At 45.0% G+C, this 23,863-nt stretch overlaps 1 protein-coding gene across 2 annotated transcripts in view; it reads left to right on the forward strand.

Moving 5' to 3' along the window:
• The first annotated feature begins 2,288 nt into the window (after positions 1-2,288).
• Positions 2,289-23,863, forward strand: part of CAPRIN1 (cell cycle associated protein 1) — a 30,121-nt gene continuing 8,546 nt past the window's right edge. Inside the window, exons 1-11 of one of the 2 annotated variants that reach the window (XM_054172057.1) lie at positions 2,290-2,448; positions 2,783-2,982; positions 11,927-11,989; positions 13,789-13,875; positions 14,392-14,630; positions 14,750-14,832; positions 17,166-17,303; positions 18,199-18,251; positions 18,338-18,424; positions 22,268-22,423; positions 23,102-23,210. In XM_054172057.1, the coding sequence (XP_054028032.1) occupies positions 2,785-2,982; positions 11,927-11,989; positions 13,789-13,875; positions 14,392-14,630; positions 14,750-14,832; positions 17,166-17,303; positions 18,199-18,251; positions 18,338-18,424; positions 22,268-22,423; positions 23,102-23,210 (1,213 nt within the window). In that variant the 5' untranslated portion in view covers positions 2,290-2,448; positions 2,783-2,784. Of the gene's footprint in view, positions 2,449-2,782; positions 2,983-11,926; positions 11,990-13,788; positions 13,876-14,391; positions 14,631-14,749; positions 14,833-17,165; positions 17,304-18,198; positions 18,252-18,337; positions 18,425-22,267; positions 22,424-23,101; positions 23,211-23,863 lie in introns of both variants that reach the window. The other variant, XM_054172058.1, reaches the window with a different exon arrangement.

A 23,863-nucleotide genomic window follows, 5' to 3' on the forward strand; every position in this document is an offset into this window, starting at 1 on the left:
GAGAGAGGTTTATTTTGTCTGGGTTTCATTCTGTTGTGCGAGTCAGCCGGCCTGTGGGTTTAGAGAGAATGGTGATTTCTCTCTTCTGAGCAAATTCTTTGGGGCAAAGGAAACCTAAATAACCGCCCCCCCCCAAAGTGATAACTTCCTAGAACTGCCTGATAAGCAGGAGCAACTCCAGCCTGGGAAATCTGCAGAGTAACCCCCTCTCCAGACAGTAAAACTGAGTGGAAGTTCAGATTCTCCCAGGGTCCTGTTCCCCAGGAGGACTCTGGGTTGATGGGGTTTTTTGTCTCTTCAGCAACACAGGCTTCAAGTGTAAACTGCTTTAGGATCTTATGACTTGGCAGGAAAACTTGCTTGAGCTGTTGAGTGTCCAGAGCTGATGCAGAATTGCAATAGTAACATCAGGCAAAGAGGAAATTAATAAGAATGGCTAAAGCAATTCCATATTAATTTAAAGCATTGTGTTATGTGGTGGAAAAAAAGCCTCAATATGCTTCACATGCTCATGGGGGGAAATTGCATGTGGCCTGGGAAAAATGTACTACTGATCCCTGTGTAAGGGGCTTGGATAAGTAAACACATCAAATCTTGTCAATATAGTGGCATTAACAAAATCTTCTTGGTGAACAGGCAAAGAAACAGACGTGGAATGTTTGAAGCCATTCCCTTGCTACATCGTTTATTCAACTGGAATCACTGGGTCGGGTGATTTATGACCCTTGTCTTCTAATCTGCTATGCAAAAGGAGGTGATTTGGAAAGCAAACAGGCTAATATGAAATGACAAAGCACTGAGCTGTCACAGGAAATGCAGCTCAGTATGTGGATATGTGAAACACAGCAGTCTAAAGGCCCATTTTTAACAGATGGAGTGGAGGGGGAAATCTGACCCTTCATTCAACATTAACTACTACAGCATGTGGTCAAACAAACCCAAACATTTTCTTGCTGGATTATCAACATGAATTAACTGCTGGGAAGCAAGAACCAGAAAGGAAACAAGGGCTAAGACTGCGTGATCATGGGTAGGGCTTTGGTGAGGAAGGGTGGTGAGACATCTCTCTCTTGGTGCTGAAGAACTATGAGGTTGGCCCAGCTGATCAATAGACAATCAACTGAAAGGACCCCATGGATCCATGATGAAACAGATCAAAGACAAACTCAGCTCCAGGAACCAATGGTGCAAATATAACCTTAAACTGCTCTGACAACCCAAACTTTCATCTCCAGATTGCAATTACTGGGAATTGCATTTCTGGAGCTTTATATTCCCAAAGTCTCTCTTCCATTCATTCCAGAAAGACAACTGAGTGACTACTAAAACCTTTCTGATGTTGTTTAGCTCCCCAGCCTGCTGAGTGCAGTGGCATTGCATTTTCAAGCTGTACCTAAGGTGCAGTTCTCATTCAGGAATTCCCTATACTTCACAGAAAACCTGAGGCTATTTCAAGGCACTCTTTAAACTAATATTGAAGTACTTATTTGTTGCCAGCACAGAAGCAAAGGTCAGGCACAGCACGGTGTTGGGTCACGTAAATGTGTCATAAAACTGAAGTCAAGGATGTTGTGTAGCACTCAGAGATCGTTATTTGGAGATCCACAAACCTCTGCCGTGAATCCCAGCGTGAAAAAAACAGATGAGGCAACTGTTTACAGTGACTGAAATACAGTTATTAAGGCCCAATTACACCTGCGGCACGCCACCGCTCCACAACACTCCCCCAGCTTTATGGACGTGCCTCACAGGCACGGAAAGGCAGAAAATGTCATTTATTAAGAGCCAAGAGGGCCTCGCTCCTGCGAAGGAGGGCGCGGTGCGACGGGCTCCACGGAGGGGCGATCCTCCATCGCCTCAGCAGCGCTGCGCTCCGCAGGGGCGGCCACGACCAGCCCGACACGGGCGGCCCTTTCACACCCAGCCCGGCATCCCGCGAGGGCGGTGGGAAGGACCGGCCTGGCCCCGCTCTCCCCGCAGCGGGGCCCCGCTCGGCACGGAGCTGCGGGCCCGGCGGGGACGGCCGCGCCACCGCCAGCGGGCGGGGATGCCGGCCCTACCGCCCCGCCTGCCTATTGTGTCTGGCGCTGAGGCGCTCGCTGCGCGCCTGAAAGACCCGCCAGGGGCGAGCCTCGAGACGGCGCGGGGGCTGGGAAGCGCCTCCCCCGCCTGGGCAGTGCCGGCACCGCAGCGCGCTGGCGAGCGGGCTCAGGCGTTCTCCGCGGACACTCGGGCGCGGCGAGGACCCCGCGCCGCTCGTCCCCGGGCCGCCTCTTTCCCTTACGCGCTGGCGTGCGCGCCCTCGCTCTCTCCCTCAGTAGCGCGGTGCAGAGGTAGCAGGAGCAGCGCGGGCGGCGGGGCCGAGTCGGCTTGAGGCGGCCATTCCTAAAGCGAGGAACGCGGCGCACTGAGTTCCCTCCCCCTCCCCTAGGCCAACTCACGCACACGGTGAGGAGGGTTGGCGAGACCCTCTGGCCACCGGCGGGGGGGAGGGAAGGGTCGAGTCGAGCTTGGGGGGAAGTGACCGTTGGTGGGGTGCGCGCCGCTGGCGGCGGGAGGTTGCCTTGTCACGTGACCTGGCGCGTCCCCGCTGGAGTCAAGCCCGGGGGGGGGGGAGGCTGGGTGGGCGCGCGCCGGCAGGTGCGGCTCGCGCGCACGCGCGCACCCTGGGCGTGGGGAAGCGGCCGTGTGCGCGCCCGCCCTCCCTCCCGCGTGTCCCCTCCGGCGGCCCGTTCCCCCGTAACGCGCTCTCGCTCTCCTCTCTCTGTCCTCTCGCGCACAGAGATGCCCTCGGCTACCAACAGCACAATGGCGAGCAGCAGCGGGAAAGCGGGGCCGGGCAGTGAGGCTGCCCCGGCGGCAGCGGCGGCAGCCCCCCCGCAGGCAGCGAGTGGCGGCAGCATCACCTCGGTGCAAACCGAAGCTATGAAGCAGATCCTGGGAGTGATCGACAAAAAGCTGCGCAACCTGGAGAAGAAAAAGGTGCTCTCCTGCCCCCCTCGGCTGGCTACCGCGGGTTGGCTGTCCGTCCCCCCTCGCCCCCAAGGGTGGGCCCTGGGCCCCTGGACACCCACCCTCCTCACCCCAGGAGGTCCCCGTTTTCTGGCGAGCCTTGCCCCCAGCGTCGGGTCGTCTCAAAGGACGTTGCAAAGCCTTATCCCTATTTTCTTTCCTCTTCCTTGTACCGGCGAGACGGCGTCCGGTCCCCTCGGCCGTGCCCTCCTGCTCTCCTGGGCGAGGGAGCCTGCGGCCTGCTCGGGTTGTTCCCGGTGTCGCCCCCAGAGGCCGCCCGCTGGAAGGTTCCAGAAGGGCGAGCGCCTTTTTCTTGGCCTTTCGCCTTTCGGGGGTCCCGGCGCCCCTTCCGTCGGCCGCCCTTTGCAGCGGCCCTGGGAGCCGGCCGGGCGTCACCCCTATACCCTGTCCCTGTGCGGTAGCGGCAGAGGCAGGCAGGATTGTGGCTGTCGCCCCCCTCCATCCCCGCGGGCCTCAGCCCCCTCCTCTCCGCGAGACCCCTCGGCGGCGCGGCTCCCTTCCCCCTCCCTTCCTCCTTTTGTTTCCCTCGGCGGGGCCTAGTCCAGCCCCGCGCTGGGCTCAGCGCAGGGCACGGCCCCTCGTTTCCCTGCTTTTCCCCGCCGGCTCCCCGCCGCCGCCTCGGGAGCCTTCCCCGCCCCGGAGCGGCGAGCTGCGGCCAGGGGCTGCGGCGGGCCGGGCTCCCCTCGGAGCCCGTGCACATGGAGGCAGAGCTAACATGGCGGCGGCGGCGGCAGCCTCAGCCTCTCCGGCGGAACTGCATTGTGCGAGCAGCCTGCACAAAGCCGGGGACGGCCGGCCACCCCACCCAGGGGTTTTCGCATCTCTCTGTTTTCATCGCCTTAAGTTCACCCCTTCAGCAGTCTTAGGTCAGCGAGAAGCGGCCTTTAAGCGCTTATTTTTAGAAATAGCAGCTACTAAATCCATGGTCCTTGGCTGGTTCGAGTTGTGACAGAAGAGGAAAAGGGTGTCGTGGTTACTCACGGTTTATGTGGCACCCACTCAGTGCTCGGTCTTGCTAGATTAAATTTGTCTCAGAGGGCTTTCCAGCCTACAGAGCATGAGGTGCCCATCAGAAAAATACCAGTGTACGTGTAGCCTAAAGATTTCCTTCAAAGCACTGTACTCTGGGAAGCTAAAATTAGGGAATGGTAAAAAAGAAATTTGTCTACCCTAAAAATAATTTCTCGTTGAAGCCCTAAATCTGTTTTTGTGCTTAGAAACAAATAGGCACAATTACTATCCCAGCTAGCACTTGAGATTGTAATGGTGTTGGCTAGTACTTTGTGTATGTAGAAGGTGCAAATATTAGCAGCAAACTAAGTCTGTACAGGTGAACTGCAAATGGATCAAGCTGTGCTTCACCTGCAAATCTGGGTACAGTGTAGTTTCTCACTTGAAAAATGGGTGTTGAATTTTCTCAGTACTCAAAAGCTCCTGGCTTGCTGCATTTTGTCATTCCATTTTTAGATAAGATTCAGCATTGGAGGATCTCTTCTTGATCCTTGTGTGAACAGCGTTGTGTGTGGATAGGACAAGATGTCTGTCTTGGCAGTAGTGCATGTGAATGTGCACACACAAGAGTGCTGGTCCTCGACTGGAGAAAGAGTCCTCGCCTGTATGTCTCCAGTTGTTTCAGTACAGTAGTGTAGTTTGAAAACGTGCAAAAGACATTAAAACTGCTTTTCTATGATATTCAAAACCTGTATTTTAATAACTAAGCAGATGAGCATTCTTCTGATCTGGTCTGCACTTTGGAGTAATAAGGAGGGTAAGCACACTCCTATTGGTGTGCAGCTCAGTTTTCCTTTCTATTTATCTTTTAAAGTAAATAATTTACACCTGATTTACACTTGGCTTAGTCCATGAATGGACTTTAGGTCAACTTTCATCATATCTTAAGTTGGGAGGCTGTTAGGCAGAAGAGTGAAAATTGGTGACACTGTTCTCATGTGGGCTCTAGGGGGTTTTTGTTGTTTGGGCTGGGGAGGGGGTTGGGTGTCTGTGGCTGCTGTAACAACTTTTCTAGCTGGTGTCCTAGCAGGCAAATGGAGGGGATGAGGGGCTTTCCTTCTGAAGATGGCTTCTCTTGAGATACCTTCCAGTAAAATTACTTAAGTCTTGATAAAGAAAAGCTGGGGGGGGGGTGCTGTCACCAGCAATTTGAGGCTCCAAGATTTCTGTGAAGTCTTGAAGGTCTGAGGAAGTTCTGAAACCTGCTGAAGTAAGACTCATGTAAACACTATAGCAGTCATGAGGTAGATTGTTCTTGGTGTATTAAGACAGAATTACTAATTTGTGGTCTTAATCCTCTCCCTTAATGGGGAAACCTAGAATTCTTTAGTAAATTTAATGTTCTTCAATAAAGCCTTAGTATGCTTTAATTGAGAGTCCTGTGTGCTTAGGATCCTGAAAACAAAGCTTATTGTGCACATAAGCATCAGTATTTTTATTTCAGTACTTGGTAAATTTACTTAACTTCAAAATTTATTAATTTTCCTTTATTTTGAGTTTTTAATGAGAATTATTTTATATTTTTTTTTAACCATCCAGAGAGTAAAATGGTACTGGATACTGCACAGGCTGTAGTGGGTAAAAACCAGTAAATCTCATGGAAAACTTGTGAGTATCTAATCCTTTCTTGGTCAGCAGGTGGTAATGAGGGCGTGTGGAGATGATTCTGAGAATTCTGTATTTGAGAATAGCTACACAGATATGCTTGACTTAGACACATGCTGTTGAAGGGTGGAGAGTACCACCTTAGGTTTTAAATGGGATGTGCAGGTTACAGTTGAGCAATGGGCCTTCTGTGAAGAGATGAGGAAACCATGAGGTAAATCATTCAGTCTCTTCTTTCCTTTTAAACTGAGCATAAAATGGCCTGACCCTCAAAATACATGGTACTATTTGAAATCATATTGACAGTTTAGTTGTGTGCTCTTTAATGCTTCTGCATAAGCAGGAAGTACTAGACAACTAGTTAATGCTTTCATTTTCTCTTCCTAAAAATGATCTCATTTTCTGAAAGAGTAGTGTTTAGAGGGACTAGGGTAAATTGAATTACTGTTCATAAGTGGATGTGAAAGCATGGCCTTAAAATGTCTGTGCTCTCTTTATCTCTTTGTGCTTGGAAGTGATAGGAGTGCTATCATGTTTTCTTCCTCTCTTCTTAGATAACTAGATATTTGTGTGTGCCTGGGAGGGGGTAATTGAAGGGTGTTTCCTCTACAAGACCTTCAGACATGCAACTGGAGTCTGTCTTGGCAAGTTTAGGTAATTTAAAAGTTGAGTGAACTCCTCTGTCTAGGTTCTTGTGAGGTGTTTGATGTTAAAATCCTACTGGCTTTCCAGGCTCCCTAGGAGAAAATAGCTTGGTAAGACCATTTTCTTCTCCCTGCCCTTTCTACCTTTGTTGTTTATTGGGGGAAATACCTTTGCAAATTAAGCCAGTTGAATGTAGATGAAACTTCCTTCTTGATACAGTGGCACATTAAAAAACCCCAACAAAGTTATTGTTCCTTTCAACTCGTGTAATATAGTATGAACTGTATAAAAGCAGTTTATAAACCAAATATTCCACCAGAAAGACAAAACACCTCCTTTGCTAAACACTTGGTGTAAGGTAGGGGCAGGTGATCACAAAGACCAGGCTTGGGCAACTGTAAATGTGAACTAAGTGAGCTGGAACTACTTGACATGACTAGAGCTTGGTGTGTAGGGTTGAAGAGATGGCACATTGTAGCTGTAGCTACAGTAACTTGAGATGCTGTTGGTTTATCAGCCTCTCTCTGAGTTTCCAAAGAAGTGTAATCCTGACTGGGCTGAAGAAGTAATATTTGGAAAAAGGCCCTGTCATTCCATGAGAATCTGCACTGTAAGAGGAGATGGATTTCTCAAGTTCCTCTGACTTGGTTCCATCAAATGTTTGACTTCTTATAGGAAACCGTTAACAGCAAAAGCTGAGCTGAGTTTCCTGTGCTTGAAGATGCAGGTAAGGGTAGCAGGGAAGCACCATGCTTCAAGTCATGCCTGTCAGTAGCACCACTCCCAAGTGCTTTTGCACCATTGTTGGGGCCCCTTGGGTGTTCAAGGCTTGCTAGTGTCTCCAGAAGCTCTGCTTGTGAAGCTTGGTTTAAAATTTAACTTTAGAGACTAAATGTGATTTTGAAACCAAGAAATTAGTTTAAAACTGTGCATTGAATCTGTCACTGAAACCTCTGTTGAGAGCAGTTTTGGATAAGAAAGCTTCATCCCTTAAAATCAGTAGAGTTATCTGTGAAATGGTGGTGTTTGGTACTCTGGTTTCAGTTTGCTCTGGTTTGTGTGCAGTTGGTTTATGTGTAACTGGTTTATGTAGCATGAGGACTGTTTCTCACAGCAAGTCCTGTTAACTAAATGCATGAAGAGTCCTGCAAACTGGAAGGATCTTCAAAAGATTTTCAGACACTGCTGTGATGTTTTGTTGCTTTTCTGTCACAAGAAAATGCAGTACAATGTATTGAGAAACCAGTCTGTGCTGTACAACACTATTCTTGCTTCAGAATTCATCTGCTGTTGTAAAAGCTACACATTTTGTACACACACTGTGTAGAACACAGTCTAGGTCTCTTGCACTGTAGAGAACTCCTAAATTCATAGTGGTGCTCTAGGAAATGCTGTGTGGCAATATGGTAAAAGCATTCACAGGCACAGGGATTCACTCAGCTGTGGCTTCATTTGGTTCTGCTTACTGAAGTAATGGGTTTTTTTTAATCTGTAGTCAACTCCTGAGAGTTTAAAAGGCTTAGATTTTGCAAACTGGACATCCCCATCAGCTCTGCAGTCTCTTGGGAAGGAGTGGGTCCTGCTCCTAGCCTTTCTTGCATTGCTGTTGCTCTATGTGTTAGGGTGATGGGGCTGCTGGCCCAGCTGTCAGTCTGGCTGTGTGGCTGTCCGTGTTGGCCTCTGGGAAGGGTCGGGAATGTGTGATGTGCAGAATGCCCCTTTTGTGATCAGCTGATTGTGAGACAGCAGGCTCAGAACTGGAATGTTTTGGTTCCTTCAAAACTCATTCAGTGTGGGGATTTTTTTTTTATATATGTATACTGGCAAGCTTTTTTGTGGGGAAAAAACCCAAGAATATTTGCAACCGTTATTCAGAAATAAATTCAGTTCAAACAGAAGATATGTAAGGGTTTAGTGTTCTGGAGTAGTGATGTTACTGCCTCACCTTCCTGGTTATAACTCAGGACCAGAACAGCTTCTTGGGACAGCTTTCAGGTAGTTTGAAGTGTACCCAGCAGTGTGTGTGGCATCTGGGGCAGCTTTTGAGAGATTCTGAGATTCCAGGTTTCACTAAACTGATACAGTTTTAAGTGTTTCACCATTTTGATGATTTTTTTGCCTGTTTTTCCAAGGAAATGAGAAGATTGATTTATTCTCATGTTTTTTAGTCACTTCTAGGCAGTCTTGCTGAGGAGTTAACCTGATGAGTGAGTGGCGGTGGAGCAGATACATTACAATGTGCAAAAGTAAAGCAGGTTAATAAACTTCTCCTTTGTTTCAGTGTGAGATGTGCTAGGCAGCTATTATAACTTTGGGATTCTCTTAGTTGCTTAATGCTGTGAATAGAATAGAATAAACCAAGTTGGAAGAGAAGATGAAGTGTTTGAGACCTGTCAGAAGACACTTAATAGCCCTCTCCATTGTTTCGTTGCTTGTAGTGAGGTGTGCATTCCCATTTAAGCTGTTAAAGAGATTGCCTTCTCCCTTCCACCTTGCAGCTTGTCTCCAGCACTTGTGCTGCTGTACCTGGTATAAACCATTGCATTGAAATTATCTGGTTAAATATAGTGCCTCCCTCCTGCTCCTGGCCCCCTTTTTTTCAAGGGTTATTTTTAATCAGATCATTCCAGCAATCCAGTTTATAGCACAGCACTGTAAATGACTGTAACAGCACAGCTGAGTGGTCAGGCATGCTTAAACAGAGTATTGTTTGTGAAGCTAATGTCATGTAACTGCCTTTTTTTTTTCCCCCCCTACTTTAGGATCATATTTTTGAGGCAATTCAGAAGAGGTAATGAGAACTTGAGCACAATAAAGTAACTTGATTTTGGATTCCTATTAGAGTAAAACCTAGGGCATGCATAAGCAGTGAGCAGCCCCTCTGCCTCCCTCTGCCCCAGTACCTGCTGTGTACTACTTTTCACCTCGGGAACTCCAGAATACTTAAGTGTCTTGGTGTCAGAAGCTGAAGTGTGGTGGCTTATCTGCAGAACTGGGGTCTGCTGACTCATGAGCTGTTGAATAGACAATTTCTGTGCTCACTTGCCCACTTGATTATTTTTTTTTCTGCTGGTTTAGCTTTTATGCTTTGAGGTCTCTAACCCGTGATGAGTGAGGGTGAAGTTGTCTAAGGGCAGGTAGAATTAGGATCTTTACTTGCAGACACTGCAGTAGTTGCTAAGCAGGAATGTTACTGCAGTTACTTTACAGCACTAGTGCTGCCCTGATTGCTGTTAGTTGACAGAACAGACTGAAAAGAAGGCATTTTCTTTAATACTTGTGTGTCACACAGCATTTGCATCTCTCAGTGTCTTAGGGGTGATAGAAAAATGCTTACTTGGCACTTCAGTCTCTCTGATAACATGTAACTACACGTGTGCTTGTTCTCTGCATTGCAGCTGAAAGGGCTTCCAGTATGCTTTTACCTTTCTGATATGAATGTTTTAAGGAAGAAAACATGAAAAGAAGCAACTTGTTATGTTCCTGGTGGTTACATTTTGGGTTTTAGTTGATGAACTACTGTGTAAAAATGAAGGAAGAATTTACACTAGACTTGAATATTTGAGCATTCAAGAAAACACTTGGGCACTGTTTGTATTAGGGTAATCCGAAGATAGCAGCCCTGCTGCATGGAAACAGTACAGAAACAATTGTAGTTGTTTAGGCTGTTAGGCTTCCTCATGCCACCAAAATGGATTATATTATGAGTGTTTTGCAGCAAAAATTTTCAGTATATTATCTTCATCAAAGTTGATCTAAGTGGTGTTCCAGAATTTGTTATTCTGTCCTGTCAGTTTGACTATAGTTGTTTATGGGTTTGTGTTGGAAACTGGATCACAGAAACAGTTGGGGGTCTTTTGTAGACCCTGTTTAACCTGACTCTGTTAGCAGCCTGTTAGCTGCGCAGCCTCACAAACAATTGCGTCAGTGTGACCAAGGGAATTGTAATCTGCAGCATGGGAGTGACTTGAGCAAGTAGGGACTTTTAAACATGTCTTTGTCTGCAAAGCCAGTTGCTTGTAGGATTTAAGCTACCTTGCATGTTGGAAGCATTGCTTGACTTGGCTGGCTTTGCACTGAGGCATTGCAGTGTTTGAGCTCTTCACCCTTCCTCTGGACTTCACAGCTCAGATACCATCTCCTAAATCATCAAAACTGCTTCTGTGATTGTCCAGCCATGCCATCATCTACTCTAAAATTAGGATGTGGAAGAGTAAAATGACCTAGTTCCCTGTTGCAGATTTCCAATACACCAAACGCTCTGCAGGGCTGGGCTGTTGGCATGTTACAAACTGTGGCTGCTGCATTTGACAACTATTGACCCTGCTGGGGTCTGCCCCATCTTGAAATTCCCAGTAATGTATTTTTTTGAGCACAGGAAGTTTTTCAACTTTTTGTCTGGGCCATTACTGGCTCTGATGCAGTGAAAGGTGAAGTAGTTCAGTGTTGGATTGCCAAAGAGTAAACTGTTGGCACTAGGTGACATCAAAAGGGCCAGTCTCATCAGGGTGGTTATGTGTGTAAGTGAGTGATACTGGGCATCAAATCCTTTGTAAGAGGAGATTTCCTGCTAAACCACAGACAGACTTTGATCTTTCCCAAAGATCTGAGGTCAAGCATAGAAGTTGGATTAGCCAGAAAAATACCAGTAAAGTATTTTAGCTGAAATGTCCTGGAACAAAAATATTAAAGAAGAGAGCCCACCAGCAGCACCAAAACTGTCAGTGACAAACATAAACACTGAACCAATAGCTGCACCAATCTTTTGGCATTCCAAAAGAAGCATTTCTGTTTACTTTCCTTTACATGTTGTTGTTCATGCAAGATTGGGAAGGTCATTGTTGAAGGAATGTGGGGAAACCTTGGAGCTGAATAGTTAGGTGTATTACTCTTACAGACTTTGCTTCCTTTCTAGGAACCTTTCTACTTAGCCTGGAGAATCTTTGCCACTTGGCCATGCATAAGTTTTGCCTCCTTTTGGCTAATGTCACAGATCTGCATGGGTTTGTACTTAAGCAGATTAGAGAACTGACCCTGCTGAAGTTAACCTAATGATTCCCCTTTCAGTTTCTCCCCATGAAAAAGAAATCTCAATGCTCTTGAACAAAAATATTTTAGAGCTATTCGTGTGAGGTGTGTTGGTGGGCACAAAGGATTAGAAGCTGTTCTGAATTCTTCAAAGCTATCTCAACTGGTGCAACTACAAAGAAGTTCTGAATCTTAGTTGCATTGGTAGTGGGTTTTTTGCAGTTGTGTTTTTGGTGAACCAGCGATGATAATCTCTGACTCGAAATGGAGCTCAGCTCTGTTGTTGGAACTGGAAGGCAATGTGCACTGAGAGTGCTTTCCTCTTTAGGAAGGTTGTGTATTTCCTCAGAAATTCTGACAAGTCATGGAAATGTATTGAGGCAGCCACTTAAGGTTAAAATATTTGTCCCTTAGGGAAGTATTTACATTGCTTTGACCAAGAAGCCAATTTTTCTCAGGTACTATTTCTGCCTGAAAGTTGTGTGCTTGTGTGATATGTTGCGGTCTGTATTTAATATTACAGTACCTAATTTTGTTAGCACAGGTAGAAGGAAGCAGTAAACCGCTTTTGGCTCTTCCTAATAGCATTTTTCTTTCATTTCAGAGCAAGCTTGATGATTACCAGGAAAGAATGAACAAGGGAGAACGTCTGAATCAAGATCAACTGGTAAAAAGGGGGGAAAATACTAACCAGATGAAAATGTTTTGTAATCTTGGTGGGGAGGAGGGGGTGAATTTCTCTTGCCTGTGTTGAAAGATAGCCCTTTCTGAGCTTTGACTTTGCCTCAGTTTTTTATGACCTGAACCATCTCAATTTTTCTGTTAAAAACTGAAAGAACAGGTAGAGGAACCAGTCTCACTGTTTTATGCTTGTTGAGGTTAGGTTGGGAAGAAGCTGTGGTGAAAATTGGCATGTGTTACAACTTTGTACTGTGAAGGAACTAAATGACACCTTTGAGGTTCTCTGTACATCATACTTTCCTTCACAGAAAATGTGCCCAGGGAGAACTTAAACAGCTTAGTCACTTGGAGGTAGCTTGTAAATAATGGTGCAGAGGTGGAGTTTAGAGCAAGGGCTCTGAAAGTGAGCTATGTCCATGTGTCTGTCACAGCTGGCAGTGCAGCAGATCTAAAGCTGGACTTGGTACATCTGTGCTGTACCTCTCCTTGTTGGGGCTGGTTCTTAAAGTAGGTTGTTGTAGAGCTTGACTCAACAGCACACTTGCAGTTACAGTAAATATAATGCAAGTAGCAAATTGAATTTGTGTGATGCAAACATGGATATTGATACTTAGAGATTACCAGATGCTCAGTAATCAGCAGTGTTTTGTTGCTGATTTGTAACACTGGAAAAAAACCGAAGGGAAAAGAATGTAGCCTGCAACTCTTGCAGCTGTTCACAATTACAAGAATGAGCTGCCTCCCTTGGTCCAAGGGATCTTCACATTTCTCTGGGCTCCACTTTGGTTTTTCTGTGCCAGCTGCAAACTGGGTCTGTGTGCCTTTGGTTTTTGATGGCATTTTGTGACGATAAACCACAGTAAGTTTTCTTAGCTAAGCAGAGAAGGTAGCTGAAATTGCATATTGAGAAGGAAAGTTCATGACTGAGTTTCATGAAGATGACAGCTTGGCTGTCTCACTTCAAAAGATACAAATGTTTTTTGGTTGGAGAAATGCTTTCACTTCTGCTTGTACAAATCAGTTAAGAATGATGAATTGTGTAAATCTTTTGATGTGTGTATGTAATATGTTTAAGTTTCCTAGTTAGCTATATTGCAAGTGGAAATCCTTAAGGAAAAAAAAGGCAAATACAGTTTGTTCTTTGCTTTTCAAATGAAGTAGAGCCTTGCCTTTTCTTTGGCTCAGTTACTCTTACCAAGAGCATAGCCATTGCTAATTTTGACTCAGCAGGAGTGTGTCTCAGCCATGGGGGTTTTTTGTGGTGTTTTGTTTTTCCCCTGATTTGATTCTCTGTAATTTCCTAGTTCTGAAAGCAGGTTAGGGAGTTTGAATTGCTTTGGTGCAAATCAGAATATTAGATTTAAGAAAACAGCAAATTACAAAGATGTGTGGAGAAGGGAACATTATGCTCTGTAGCATTTTGGCTTTGGCTCTGACTCAATGCATTAGTTCTCAAGCCTTTATCTCTTCAGCAGTTTTGAGTTGCCAGTTTGCTCTTCTCCCCCGATCCCCCAGCCTGCCAGCTCGGTGTTGTCAGCACTGGCTACAGCCAGCTGTAAAACTCGTCCGTCGTGCATGTGAGCATATGTATGCTTGTCTAAGAATCTAAAGCCTTTGCAGTATGTTGGCCAGTGAAGAGCAGAATTTGAGTAAGCATTGTTGCAGTCCCACTCAAAGATGCCATGTCTCACTTAGGAACTACCAACCTGGGAATTTGTTTGCTGGAAGTGTGTGTTTTGTTCTGGTCGTGATGGTTGACTTTCTCTTTCTCAACTTGTTTTTAAGGATGCAGTGTCAAAATACCAGGAAGTGACAAATAATCTGGAGTTTGCTAAAGAGCTGCAGAGGAGTTTCATGGCTCTGAGCCAGGATGTAAGTAAAGAGCAAGTGGTGCAATGTGGGCTATCCAAACACTTAGGCTTCCAACTCTCTCACTGATACTAGGCACAGTAGTTGCTTTATTTACAGAGGTGAAAGGCTTATGATTCTTGTATCTTTGGCTGCTTTCTTCTATGTCGTGCAGTAGTTTGTCAGGTTCTCTGAAGGCTGTTCCCACAAGATTTTTCTGAGGGACTTACACATATCTCTGGGAACAAAAAAAGTGATCATTTTCTGACAAAGCATGGCCGTTTAAAAGGGCATGATCACAAACCAGGCCAGTGTGGACAGCCACTTCACTGCCAGTAGGACCATTTTCTCAGAGTAGTTTCACAGGGCTGCTGCTTCTCTCTTTGGCAAGTGGCTGAGGGGTTTAGTTTCTTTATTAGCATAGGTTATAAACTCAGCAATTGAGAGCATTGCAAGTTCTTCGGGGTTCTTGCTGTCTCGATTGCAAGTGCAGTTGGACCTGACGGGTTTAGGCAATTGCAAATCTCTTCCTGGAAACAGATCCAGAAAACAATAAAGAAGACAGCTCGCAGGGAGCAGCTGATGAGAGAAGAAGCTGAGCAGAAGCGTTTGAAGACCGTGCTGGAGCTGCAGTTCATTTTGGACAAGCTGGGGGATGACGAAGTGCGCAGCGACCTGAAGCAAGGCACGAGCGGCGTGCCGGTGCTGACGGAGGAGGAGCTGACCATGCTGGATGAGTTTTACAAGCTGGTGTACCCCGAGCGAGACATGAACATGAGGTCAGCTTATGGCAAAGTGGCTTTCTTCCTCATGATCAGTCAGTTAAGGATATATTTGTACTGAGGTAATTGGAAGACTTGGTGAAAAATTAACTCTTCCTACTAATTATTTTTCGAAGGCTGAACGAGCAGTATGAGCAAGCATCAGTTCACCTGTGGGACTTACTGGAAGGGAAGGAAAAACCAGTCTGTGGAACAACCTGTAAGTATACCCTCTGCATTAAGAGATAACACACTGAATTTGTGCCTGAAGTAAATTACAATGTCTGATAACAGAGAACTTTGGCAGGTAATTACCTTCATGAGTTTTTAGAGTAGCTACTGTTTTTTTGTAAAGCTTAGCTGGCCTGTAGCAGTAACTCACTGAAGTATGACCTTACTGCTGGCTGTACTAGGAGCACACTATGAGGTGTGTTTTTATCTTTCTTTTTTTTTGTCACTGATCCATCACTACTCAGTATTTAAGCTTAGTCCATTCCTGCTATTTCAGCAGTGTTCTGCTGGTGCTTAGCAGCAGTGCTTTGTTTTCTGGAAATGTGTGTGAACGAGGAGCTTTGTCAATAATGACCTAATCCATAAACTGGCATGGCCTTATTTAGTGTCATGTTCTGCTCCTGCTCATCTCCTGCCAAAAGCATTCTGGTTTTGCCCTGTTTAGATGAATGGACTCTTAAGTCAGGTCATGATCATGCAGATGGGCTGCTGCCTTGTGGAAATGTAAACTCACAAATGTGTAGATTCCTACATTAGACCTCAAGAAAAGAGCTCAGCTAGGCAGTTGTCTGTTTCTTGTACCGTGGGAATTTGTGGTCCTTAATTGAAAATAGACAGGAAGCTTCTAGGAAATCCTTACTTGTAGGTAAGGTGGCTAACAACTTCCTCCTTTAAAAAAGAAAACAGGTGTACCTATGTGGAGTAAAACTGAGCTGTTGAAAGGGCTTTTTGTGTTCCATCTGTAGTATTGCAGTTGTTATCTAACCTGCTGCACTGAGGAATGATACAGAGGAGATTGTAAGATGCTGTGGCCTTAATGGTAACAAGATTTTCCTTGTTTGTGGCAAACTTCAGATTATTGTTGAAATGAAATTTTGGTTGTTGTTTTAATTAATGTTTGTAGTGCAGGTGTGGTGTGGTCAAGATGTAGGCCTTTGTGAAAGCCAGAAGATACTTACAACAGTTTTTTAGGGAATCACTGTTTGGGTTGGATCAAGTCCATCTGTCAACCCAAGCCCATGGCTATTAGACTCTGTTCCGAAGTGCCACGTCCACACATGTCTTGAACACCTCCAGGGATGTTAACTCTACCACCTCCCAGGGCAGCCTGTTCCAGTGCCTCACCTCTCTTGCAGGAAAGAAATTCTTTGCTTTTGTCTAATCTAACCCTCCCCTAGTGCAATATGAGGCCATTTCCTCTTGATCTATTACTTGATACTAGGAAGAAGAGGCCAACAACCACCTCACTATAAGCTGCTTTCAGTCAGGGAGTTGTAGAGAGCCCTTTGGCCTCCTTTTCTCCAAACTGAACCATCCCAGTTCCTCAGCTGCTCCTCACAAGATTGTTCTTTTTTTCTCCAGACTCTTAGACATCAGCCTCATTGCACTTCTTTGTACACCAGAGATAGAGAAAGGAGAAGATGTAGAGGCACTGTGAGGCAGAGGCTGGTATTTTCTGGTTCAAGAGCTGCTCAGTCACTCGTCTTCTGTGCAGTTGGTCTCCATACTGTGTCTGGATCTCAGGGTGAACTTTTGGTGATGTCATTGGCAGCCACTTCCGGTTTGCTTTGTCTTAAGGGATGAATGTTAATGTCTGTCTGTGCTTTTCCTGTATCTGTTGATTCACACAGCAATTCTCACCTGCCAGACAGGCATTCTGAATCATCCATTCCTAGTCTGCTTTGGTTTTTGTTGGCCTAGACAGTTAGTAAAGCTTCATTGCCAAAGCAGATGATTTGTTTTGGGTTAAGATGTCACAGTATTCATTATGGGAACTGAGTGCAAGTTAGTGCTTGTTTCACTCACAAGGGCTGTTCTGAGCTACTTCACCTCAGGCAGAGAACCCTGGTGCAGGTGGTGGCTGTGTAAATTTGTTGGTACTGACAGTTGTGTACGGAATCGACTTAGAGTGGGGTTTGAATTAGGAAATTGCAATCTAATTAGTTACAATTGAAGCTTCAGTGAGTTTCTGAAACTTTCCAAACTGAAAACTAAGCAGCCATAGGTTTTTGAAATAGCAGAAGTAAAAAGTAGGATGATTAAACTGATAAACTTTACCTCACTTGGAAGTGTTTCACAAATACTCCCATGAGCACTGCGTGCTCTTAGTCTTAGCCCTTTGGGTTTTTTTGAATGGAAATGGATTATTTGTTGATTTAATATGATCTTGTAAGAAGCAATTCTCTAACACTAGTGTCTGTGGACTAGCTTGGAATAGCATCTTGCCAGCAAAAGTGCAGTTAAATGTATGTGGGACCTTTGGCAAAGAAGGAAAAGATGCCTGGGCCTGAGTCACCACTCAGCCTTCTTCCCTGTTGCCAGATAAAGCGCTGAAGGAGCTCGTGGAACGTATTCTTCAAACCAGTTACTTTGATAGCACCCATAACCATCAGAATGGACTGTGTGAGGAAGAAGAGGCAGCACCCACACCTGCAGTAGAAGACACTGTAGCAGAAGCTGGTAAGAATCTCATGATGCCTATGACTAGCATGGTCAGTTATCTTCTGCTGGCTTGTCTCTTGGGTTCACCAGAATGACTACACTGCAAATGCAAGTGGTGTGATTGCAAAGTCTCTTCATGTCCTGATGGTTTTTTCTTCTGAGACGTGCTGCTTTTTTAATCTACCTTGTCACATAGAATTGTTTTGGTTGGAAAAGCCCTCTAAGATCAGTGAGTCCAACCATCAGCCTAACACTACCATGACCACTAAGCCATGTCCCCAAGAGCCAATAGGCCATGTCTACACATTTTTTTTTAACACCTCCAGGGATGGTGGCTCCACCATCTCTCTGGGCATCCTCTTCCAAAGTCTGACCACTGGTGCAGGAAGGACCCAATCTCAATCTCCCTGGTGCAACTTGAGGCCATTTCCTCTCATCCTGTTACTTGACACTAGGGAGGAGAGACCAATGCTCACCTCACTCCAGCCTCCTTTCAGGGAACCTTAGAGAGCAGTGAGGTCTTCCCTCAGTGTCCTCTTCTCCAAACTAAACCACACCAGTTCCCTCATCCACTCCTCACAAGACCTGTTCTCCAGACCCCAGCATGAGGTTTGTTTCTGAGCCCAGCAGATACTTAATTGTACAGCTCAGCCATCTTAAGGCTCTAATTTCAGATCTAATCCAAATTTCAGCCACTTGAAGATGTGTGACAGAGCTGCTCCTTCCTTAGCATAGATGAGGAGTAAACGCCTATTCCTTCTGTTCTTCTGATGACCCACAGCACTTCTTAAATGCTGCAAAAAATGCATCAGACTTCAGAACTCCTCTGTGACTGGGGGACATCTTCATCTGACTCTCTCCTCTGTCTCTAAGGTGTTTGGTTTTTCACAGAAGTGCTACATTTCTCTTGCAGAACCTGATCCAGCAGAAGAATTTACTGAACCGACCGAAGTTGAATCAACTGAGGTATTATTCACTGGAAAGATTGTCATTTTGTATAGCTTTAATGCCACTTGCTTTTACTTTCATACCCTTTCTTATTTTTATTTTAGTATGTAAACAGACAATTCATGGCAGAGACTCAGTTCAGCAGTAGTGAGAAGGAACAGGTAGATGAGTGGACAGTTGAAACGGTTGAGGTAAGATCTTGTGTACTGCAGGTAAAATTGCAATCCCTGTTTCTGCTGACTCAATTCATGATAGGTTTCAGCACTGCACCCCTTCTTCCCCCACATGTGCAAAAATACATTTAAGCAGGCTTGGATCCCTACTCCTTCAATTCCATATTTAGCTCAGGAGCACCTCAAAGGAAAACTGCAGAGGCCAGCTAAGTTTGCAGAGAGCTTGCTTTTGTTCACTAGTGGCTCGCTTGGGAAAATAGGACTTAAAAGGTTCATAAGACTTGAAATTCTTTTGGTTTTTGTTTGTTTGTGGGTTTCTTTCTTTGCTTGTTTGAAGGCTTTTTGCTTGGTTGTGGGGTTTTTTGCTTGTTCTGGGGTTTTTTTGTTGTTTTTTTTCAAGAGAACTCTGCTGCAAATGTAGATCTGAAGTTTTTCTGCCCCGCTGCTGTGAGCATGGTGCAGCTGTTTTTGTTGAGCAGCTCCTTGGGGGGGGAGCTGGAAATTAGTCATTTAACTAATACCTATTTCCAATTTCATCTGCACATCATTTGATGTTAAACTGTGCTTCTGTGTGCATCTCTGCTTACAAGAGCTACATCTCTTCCAGTACTGGACTTTACTCCTTTGAGCGATTGGTCACTTGTAATGCCTGTGGTATGTTCCCAGTCTAGTTGTCCTTTCTGTCCCTATTTCTTGGGCTATATACAACAAACAACTTAGAAAAACTCAGTTGAAGACTGCTTCCTGCTCCTGAAGTTGCTGATTTTCTCAGATGCAACATAAAAAGGGGAAATTGAGAACCTCTGTCTTTGATGCCAGTAAGAACAGCAAGAGTTATTTCAATCTCTTTTCTCATGGGAATGTAACTGAGTTGTCCTTAGGAAAGGTGCTGGTACACATTGTGTAGAGCCTTGGTGCTCTTCAGCCCAAGGCAGCTGTGGCATCACTAGGAGGAGTGTGAGTGATGGCAGTGAGTTTGGGAAGCTGATAACACCGTGCAAGAGGACATTCACACAAGTTCCACAGTTCTTCATCAAGAAGGCAGCTGTCACAAGCTAGCTGCTCTTCCAGTAACCTTCAAGTAGATCTGATACACTCCAGATCTCTGTGGTGTGTTTATAGTTTGAGAAGTGCTGGTGTCTCTCAGTGCCATTTCTGTTTGGGCCTTCCATAAGTTTTAAACTAAAGGACTTGAGAATTGGTGAAATGTATTTGGATGATATGCTGATTTGATTTTGGTGCAGAAGCCCTTTCCTGGTAATAATGGGGCTGGTGTTTGGGGGTTGTGCTGTTGTCTTGGGGTTTGGGGAGAGTTTTTTGTAGTTCCTTTGATTTGGGGGTTGGGGGTTTTTTAGTATCTGCTTCTTTTACAAGAAGTATCTGAATTTGGTGGTATCCAGAGTTCTCCATCTTAGATTATAGAACTTTTGATTGGATTGATGTGAATTTTGTGTGGAATTGGAAACTGTTGAGTTGAAACTGCCAGAATGCAAGTTTATTCTGCTTAGTTTGTGGTTCCATTAAATGGCTCTTTTTACCTTTCCTCCTTTGCCCCTTGGCCTTCTCTACCCCAGCATTCTCCTCTGGGTAGCGCTGCCTGCTGAGAAGGTCAGGGGGCAGAGTGGCAGAAGGTGCCTGTGCAACTTGAGTCAAATACTGTTCTGCAGAGTGGTTTAGCACCCCTAAAAGAAAAGTTTCACCTCACCGCTGTGCCCCCAGGAGAAGTGGAGATGTGTGGTTGGGTAATAACTTGCTTATCTGAGTAGTCTCTGTACCTTTATCATGCAGCAGACTTAAAGCTGTTAACTTTAGAACTACATCCTGTCCATTGATAAGTTCACATAGAAAACTTGATGTTTTCTGTGGGAGTTTCATTGTACTGTGATTATAGGAGGTCAAAGTGCCTTGCAGTGATAATCAGACTAAAAGAGAGGCCCTGAAGAGTTCCTTCAGCTTTGCAAAGGACACCATAGAATATTGAGCACCCTCTGAAGGTCTCACTGTGCTGTTGGTGAAAGTGTTTGATACACTTTTGTCCCTCTTCTGTGTTCTTGATTATTCCATCAGCTTGCTTTTTTCTTGAGGATACTAAATTGTTTAGGAATGTCTTGGACTTGAGAAGCTGAGTGCCAGTACCCAAACAATCAAGGGCATTTTTGGTAATGACTCCATAGGTGATGGGTAGCTGTGGCTTCTGCCTCATCTGCCTTGCTTTTGGTCTTTAAAACTCTGTGACTTGCAAGATGTCTATTAAATTAGGTTTTCAGGGAAAAAAAATATAACAACTGCCACTTAGAGGCCAAGCTTTGTGACTGTGATACAGCACAGCAGTCTTGCTTGTTGTGCAGTGTGGATAGACCTCCATGGGAACTGGCAAATTGCTTCTCCTTGGGTGGCTAATAGTGGAGATTTGGGTCTGAGGGCATCTTGAAGAATGTGGCTTGTAGCTGGTTTTAGATTTTTCTTTAGAGGTCTTTTTTTCATTTTAGTTGTCAGAAAAAAACATTTCTGTTCCAGATGGCTAGGGATGGACAGGAAGGGACTCAGTGGAGTTCATGAGGCAATTGTGTGTGCAAAGTCACAAACTACTGGAAGATGCTGTGGGTTTCTTTGAGAAATCCAGAAGAGATGTGCAGCCTTTGAGGGTAGATAGGAGCTGAAGTTCAAAGTTCAGACCTGTGATGCTAGAACTGGTCTGAAGTAGGACAGTTTTGCTATTTGTCATGACTGCTGTACAAAAAAGGTCTTCAGTTCTAATAAGAAACCAGGAATTTTACACAGAACTTCCAGGTGCATGTGTGCTCACTTACACCCTTTACAGCTGTAAGTTAAGGCTTGTTTATCTGAAAGGCTGTTAATACTTCAAAACTCCTGGAAATAGAGAGAGACAAATTCTTGACAGCGAGCTGCTTTTTGAAGGACAGTTGTTGACATGAAAGCAGACTTAAAATGGCTCCTTTGTATGATGAGGATTTTGGTAAAGAGCAGAACTGGTCAGGGACATGAAAGTGTTGCTTCATGCAGCTCAGCCACCCTGTTAACTGTCTGTCTTCAAGTTATTTGGTGGTGGATGTTCTTAGATGCTGATGTTCAGCCTTCCTGGTTGCTCTGCTGCCTTGGTGAGGTGGTGTTTGCAAGCACGTTGCTGTTCCTTGTAGCTTTGTTTCTCTGCACCATAGTGGAACGTGTCCAGTAAATCTGAGCTTTCTTGCCTGCTATGAGTTGTGCTTCTTGGCTTTTGGTGTCCCCCCCACAGTGCAGTCTTGCAGTGTTTCTGTCATGCAGTGCTGCCCATTGTTCTCTCAGATCAGCTGGCTAGGGTATCTTCTGAGAACTTGGGCCTAGACATGGCCAAGTAAATACAAAATTCTGAAGTCTTAAGAGCGAGCCAGAAGTTCTGACTGTACTTAAGAGTTATCAACCAGCTATGAGAAGCTTGTTCTCCATCTGTCTGTAGCTCAGAAACTTGCTCTTCCCTGGCTTTCTTTACATTTCCAAATGTTGATGAATTGCTGTCTCAAATCCTGCTCTAAAAACATCCCTGTGATCATAGAATCAGAAGGGTTGGAAGGGACTTTAAAAAACATCAAGTTCCAACCCATTGAACAATTTTTTTGTAAGTGTTGTTCTTAATGGGGAATAAAGTAGGTGGAGAGAAAACAGAGCACAGTCTGAACTTCATAGTCCTGTGAAGTGCTCAGAGCAGTATCTGGCCACCAGTGTTGGCATGGCTGTAGGAGGATGTGGTATTTTTCTTCATGAGCACTACAGTGATTGCATCCATAATGAATTGGGCAATAGCACTTCTGTGCAGCTTTGTCTTAAGCTGGGAATTTCAATTGCTTGCTTGTTTCTCATTAGGTTGTAAATTCACTGCAGCAACAGACACAAGCTACATCTCCTCCAGTTCCTGAACCTCACACGCTCACTACTGTGGCTCAAGCAGATCCTCTTGTTAGAAGACAGCGAGTACAGGACCTTATGGCACAGATGCAGGGCCCCTATAACTTCATGCAGGTATGATCAACCCACCCTACTGTGGAGCTGGAACCAGAGAAACAAAATGCTACTTTCTGGCTGTTAGTCCTAAAATAAGAGTCTGCTGTAGTTTATTTGAAAGATGAGATGTTCTTGCCAAACCATATGGCAATATCCATCCAAAGCCTGCAAACCTGTGTTGCTGTCCAAGTCCAATCAGAGTGGTTCTTAGCTTCTCAGTCCCTGTTTGAACTGCATCCACAGAGAAGGCAGCAAGTAGTGCCTCAATGGGTGCTGTAGTGTTGTGCTTCAGTGGGACCAGCTGTCAGACCCCCCTCCTGTACCAAGTACTAAAGTTTGCTTCAGAAGTCTGCAACACATGAAGAGGCTACTTGTTGGGTTTCTTCAGGTGCTAATTTAGGATCTAGCTCACAGCCTATCCTGTCTTGCTATTAAAATCTCTCTCTAGTTATCTGTTTGTCAGATGAGCTCTAACTTGAGTATCTGGGCTAAGCTTTTATTGTGATAAATAAGTTTTTAGATATCTACAAATACTGGCATTTTTATTGATTTTTAAATGTATGGTAAAGCCAGCAATTGTTGAGCTGTGGGTTAAGTTTCCTTCATTGTGACCTGGTCATTTCTTTCTTCTGAATGTTACTGTTCTTGAAGTACAGCAAATTTGATTGGATTTTCTTTCTTGTTTCATTTTCCCAGGACTCTATGCTGGAGTTTGAGAACCAGACACTTGATCCTGCCATTGTATCTGCACAGCCCATGAATCCAGCACAGAATTTGGACATGCCCCAAATGGTTTGCCCCCCAGGTTTGTAATGGTGACTCCTAAACATAAATGCTGGGGAAGCCTGCAGGTCTTGTGTTAGAAATGCTTTGGTTACTGCTGTGCAAAGGCTCATCACGAGTGATCTCACACTGCTGTGTGGTAGGCTGTGCTTCCTCAGAAGTGTGGTTGTACTTTGGAAGCATGCTATTTGTAGGCTTCTGATTCTCACTTGTTTCTAGGTTCTGATTGGAAATGTGGGATGGGCAGAACTTTCTTTGCTTAGGCTTTTGGAAGTTGCTGGATTATTTTGCTCAAGTGGAACAAATGTGTTTTGCATGGAGATGGTAATTGGTGTATTCAGTATAGCTTTGCCTTGCTAAAGGCATTATCATCTTCAGTTCTGGAGCCTCTAACACAAGAGCAACATGAAACTGTTAGAGGAGGGCCATGAGGATGATCAGATGGCTGCAACACTTCTCCTGTAAAGGCAGGCTGAGAGAGTTGAGGCTGTTCAGCCTGGAGAAGAGAAGGCTCCAGTGGAGACCTTAAGCAGCCTTACACTATTTGAAGGGGACTACAGGACAGTTGGGGTGGGACTTGTTGCAAAGGCCTGTGGTGACAGGATGAGGGGACAAGGGCTTCAAACTGGAAGAAGCTCAATTTTGATCAGACATGAGGAATAAATTCTTCCTCCA

Source organism: Dryobates pubescens, chromosome 22 (genome assembly GCF_014839835.1).
Source record: "Dryobates pubescens isolate bDryPub1 chromosome 22, bDryPub1.pri, whole genome shotgun sequence".
In the NCBI taxonomy this organism is placed as follows: Eukaryota; Metazoa; Chordata; class Aves; order Piciformes; family Picidae; genus Dryobates; species Dryobates pubescens.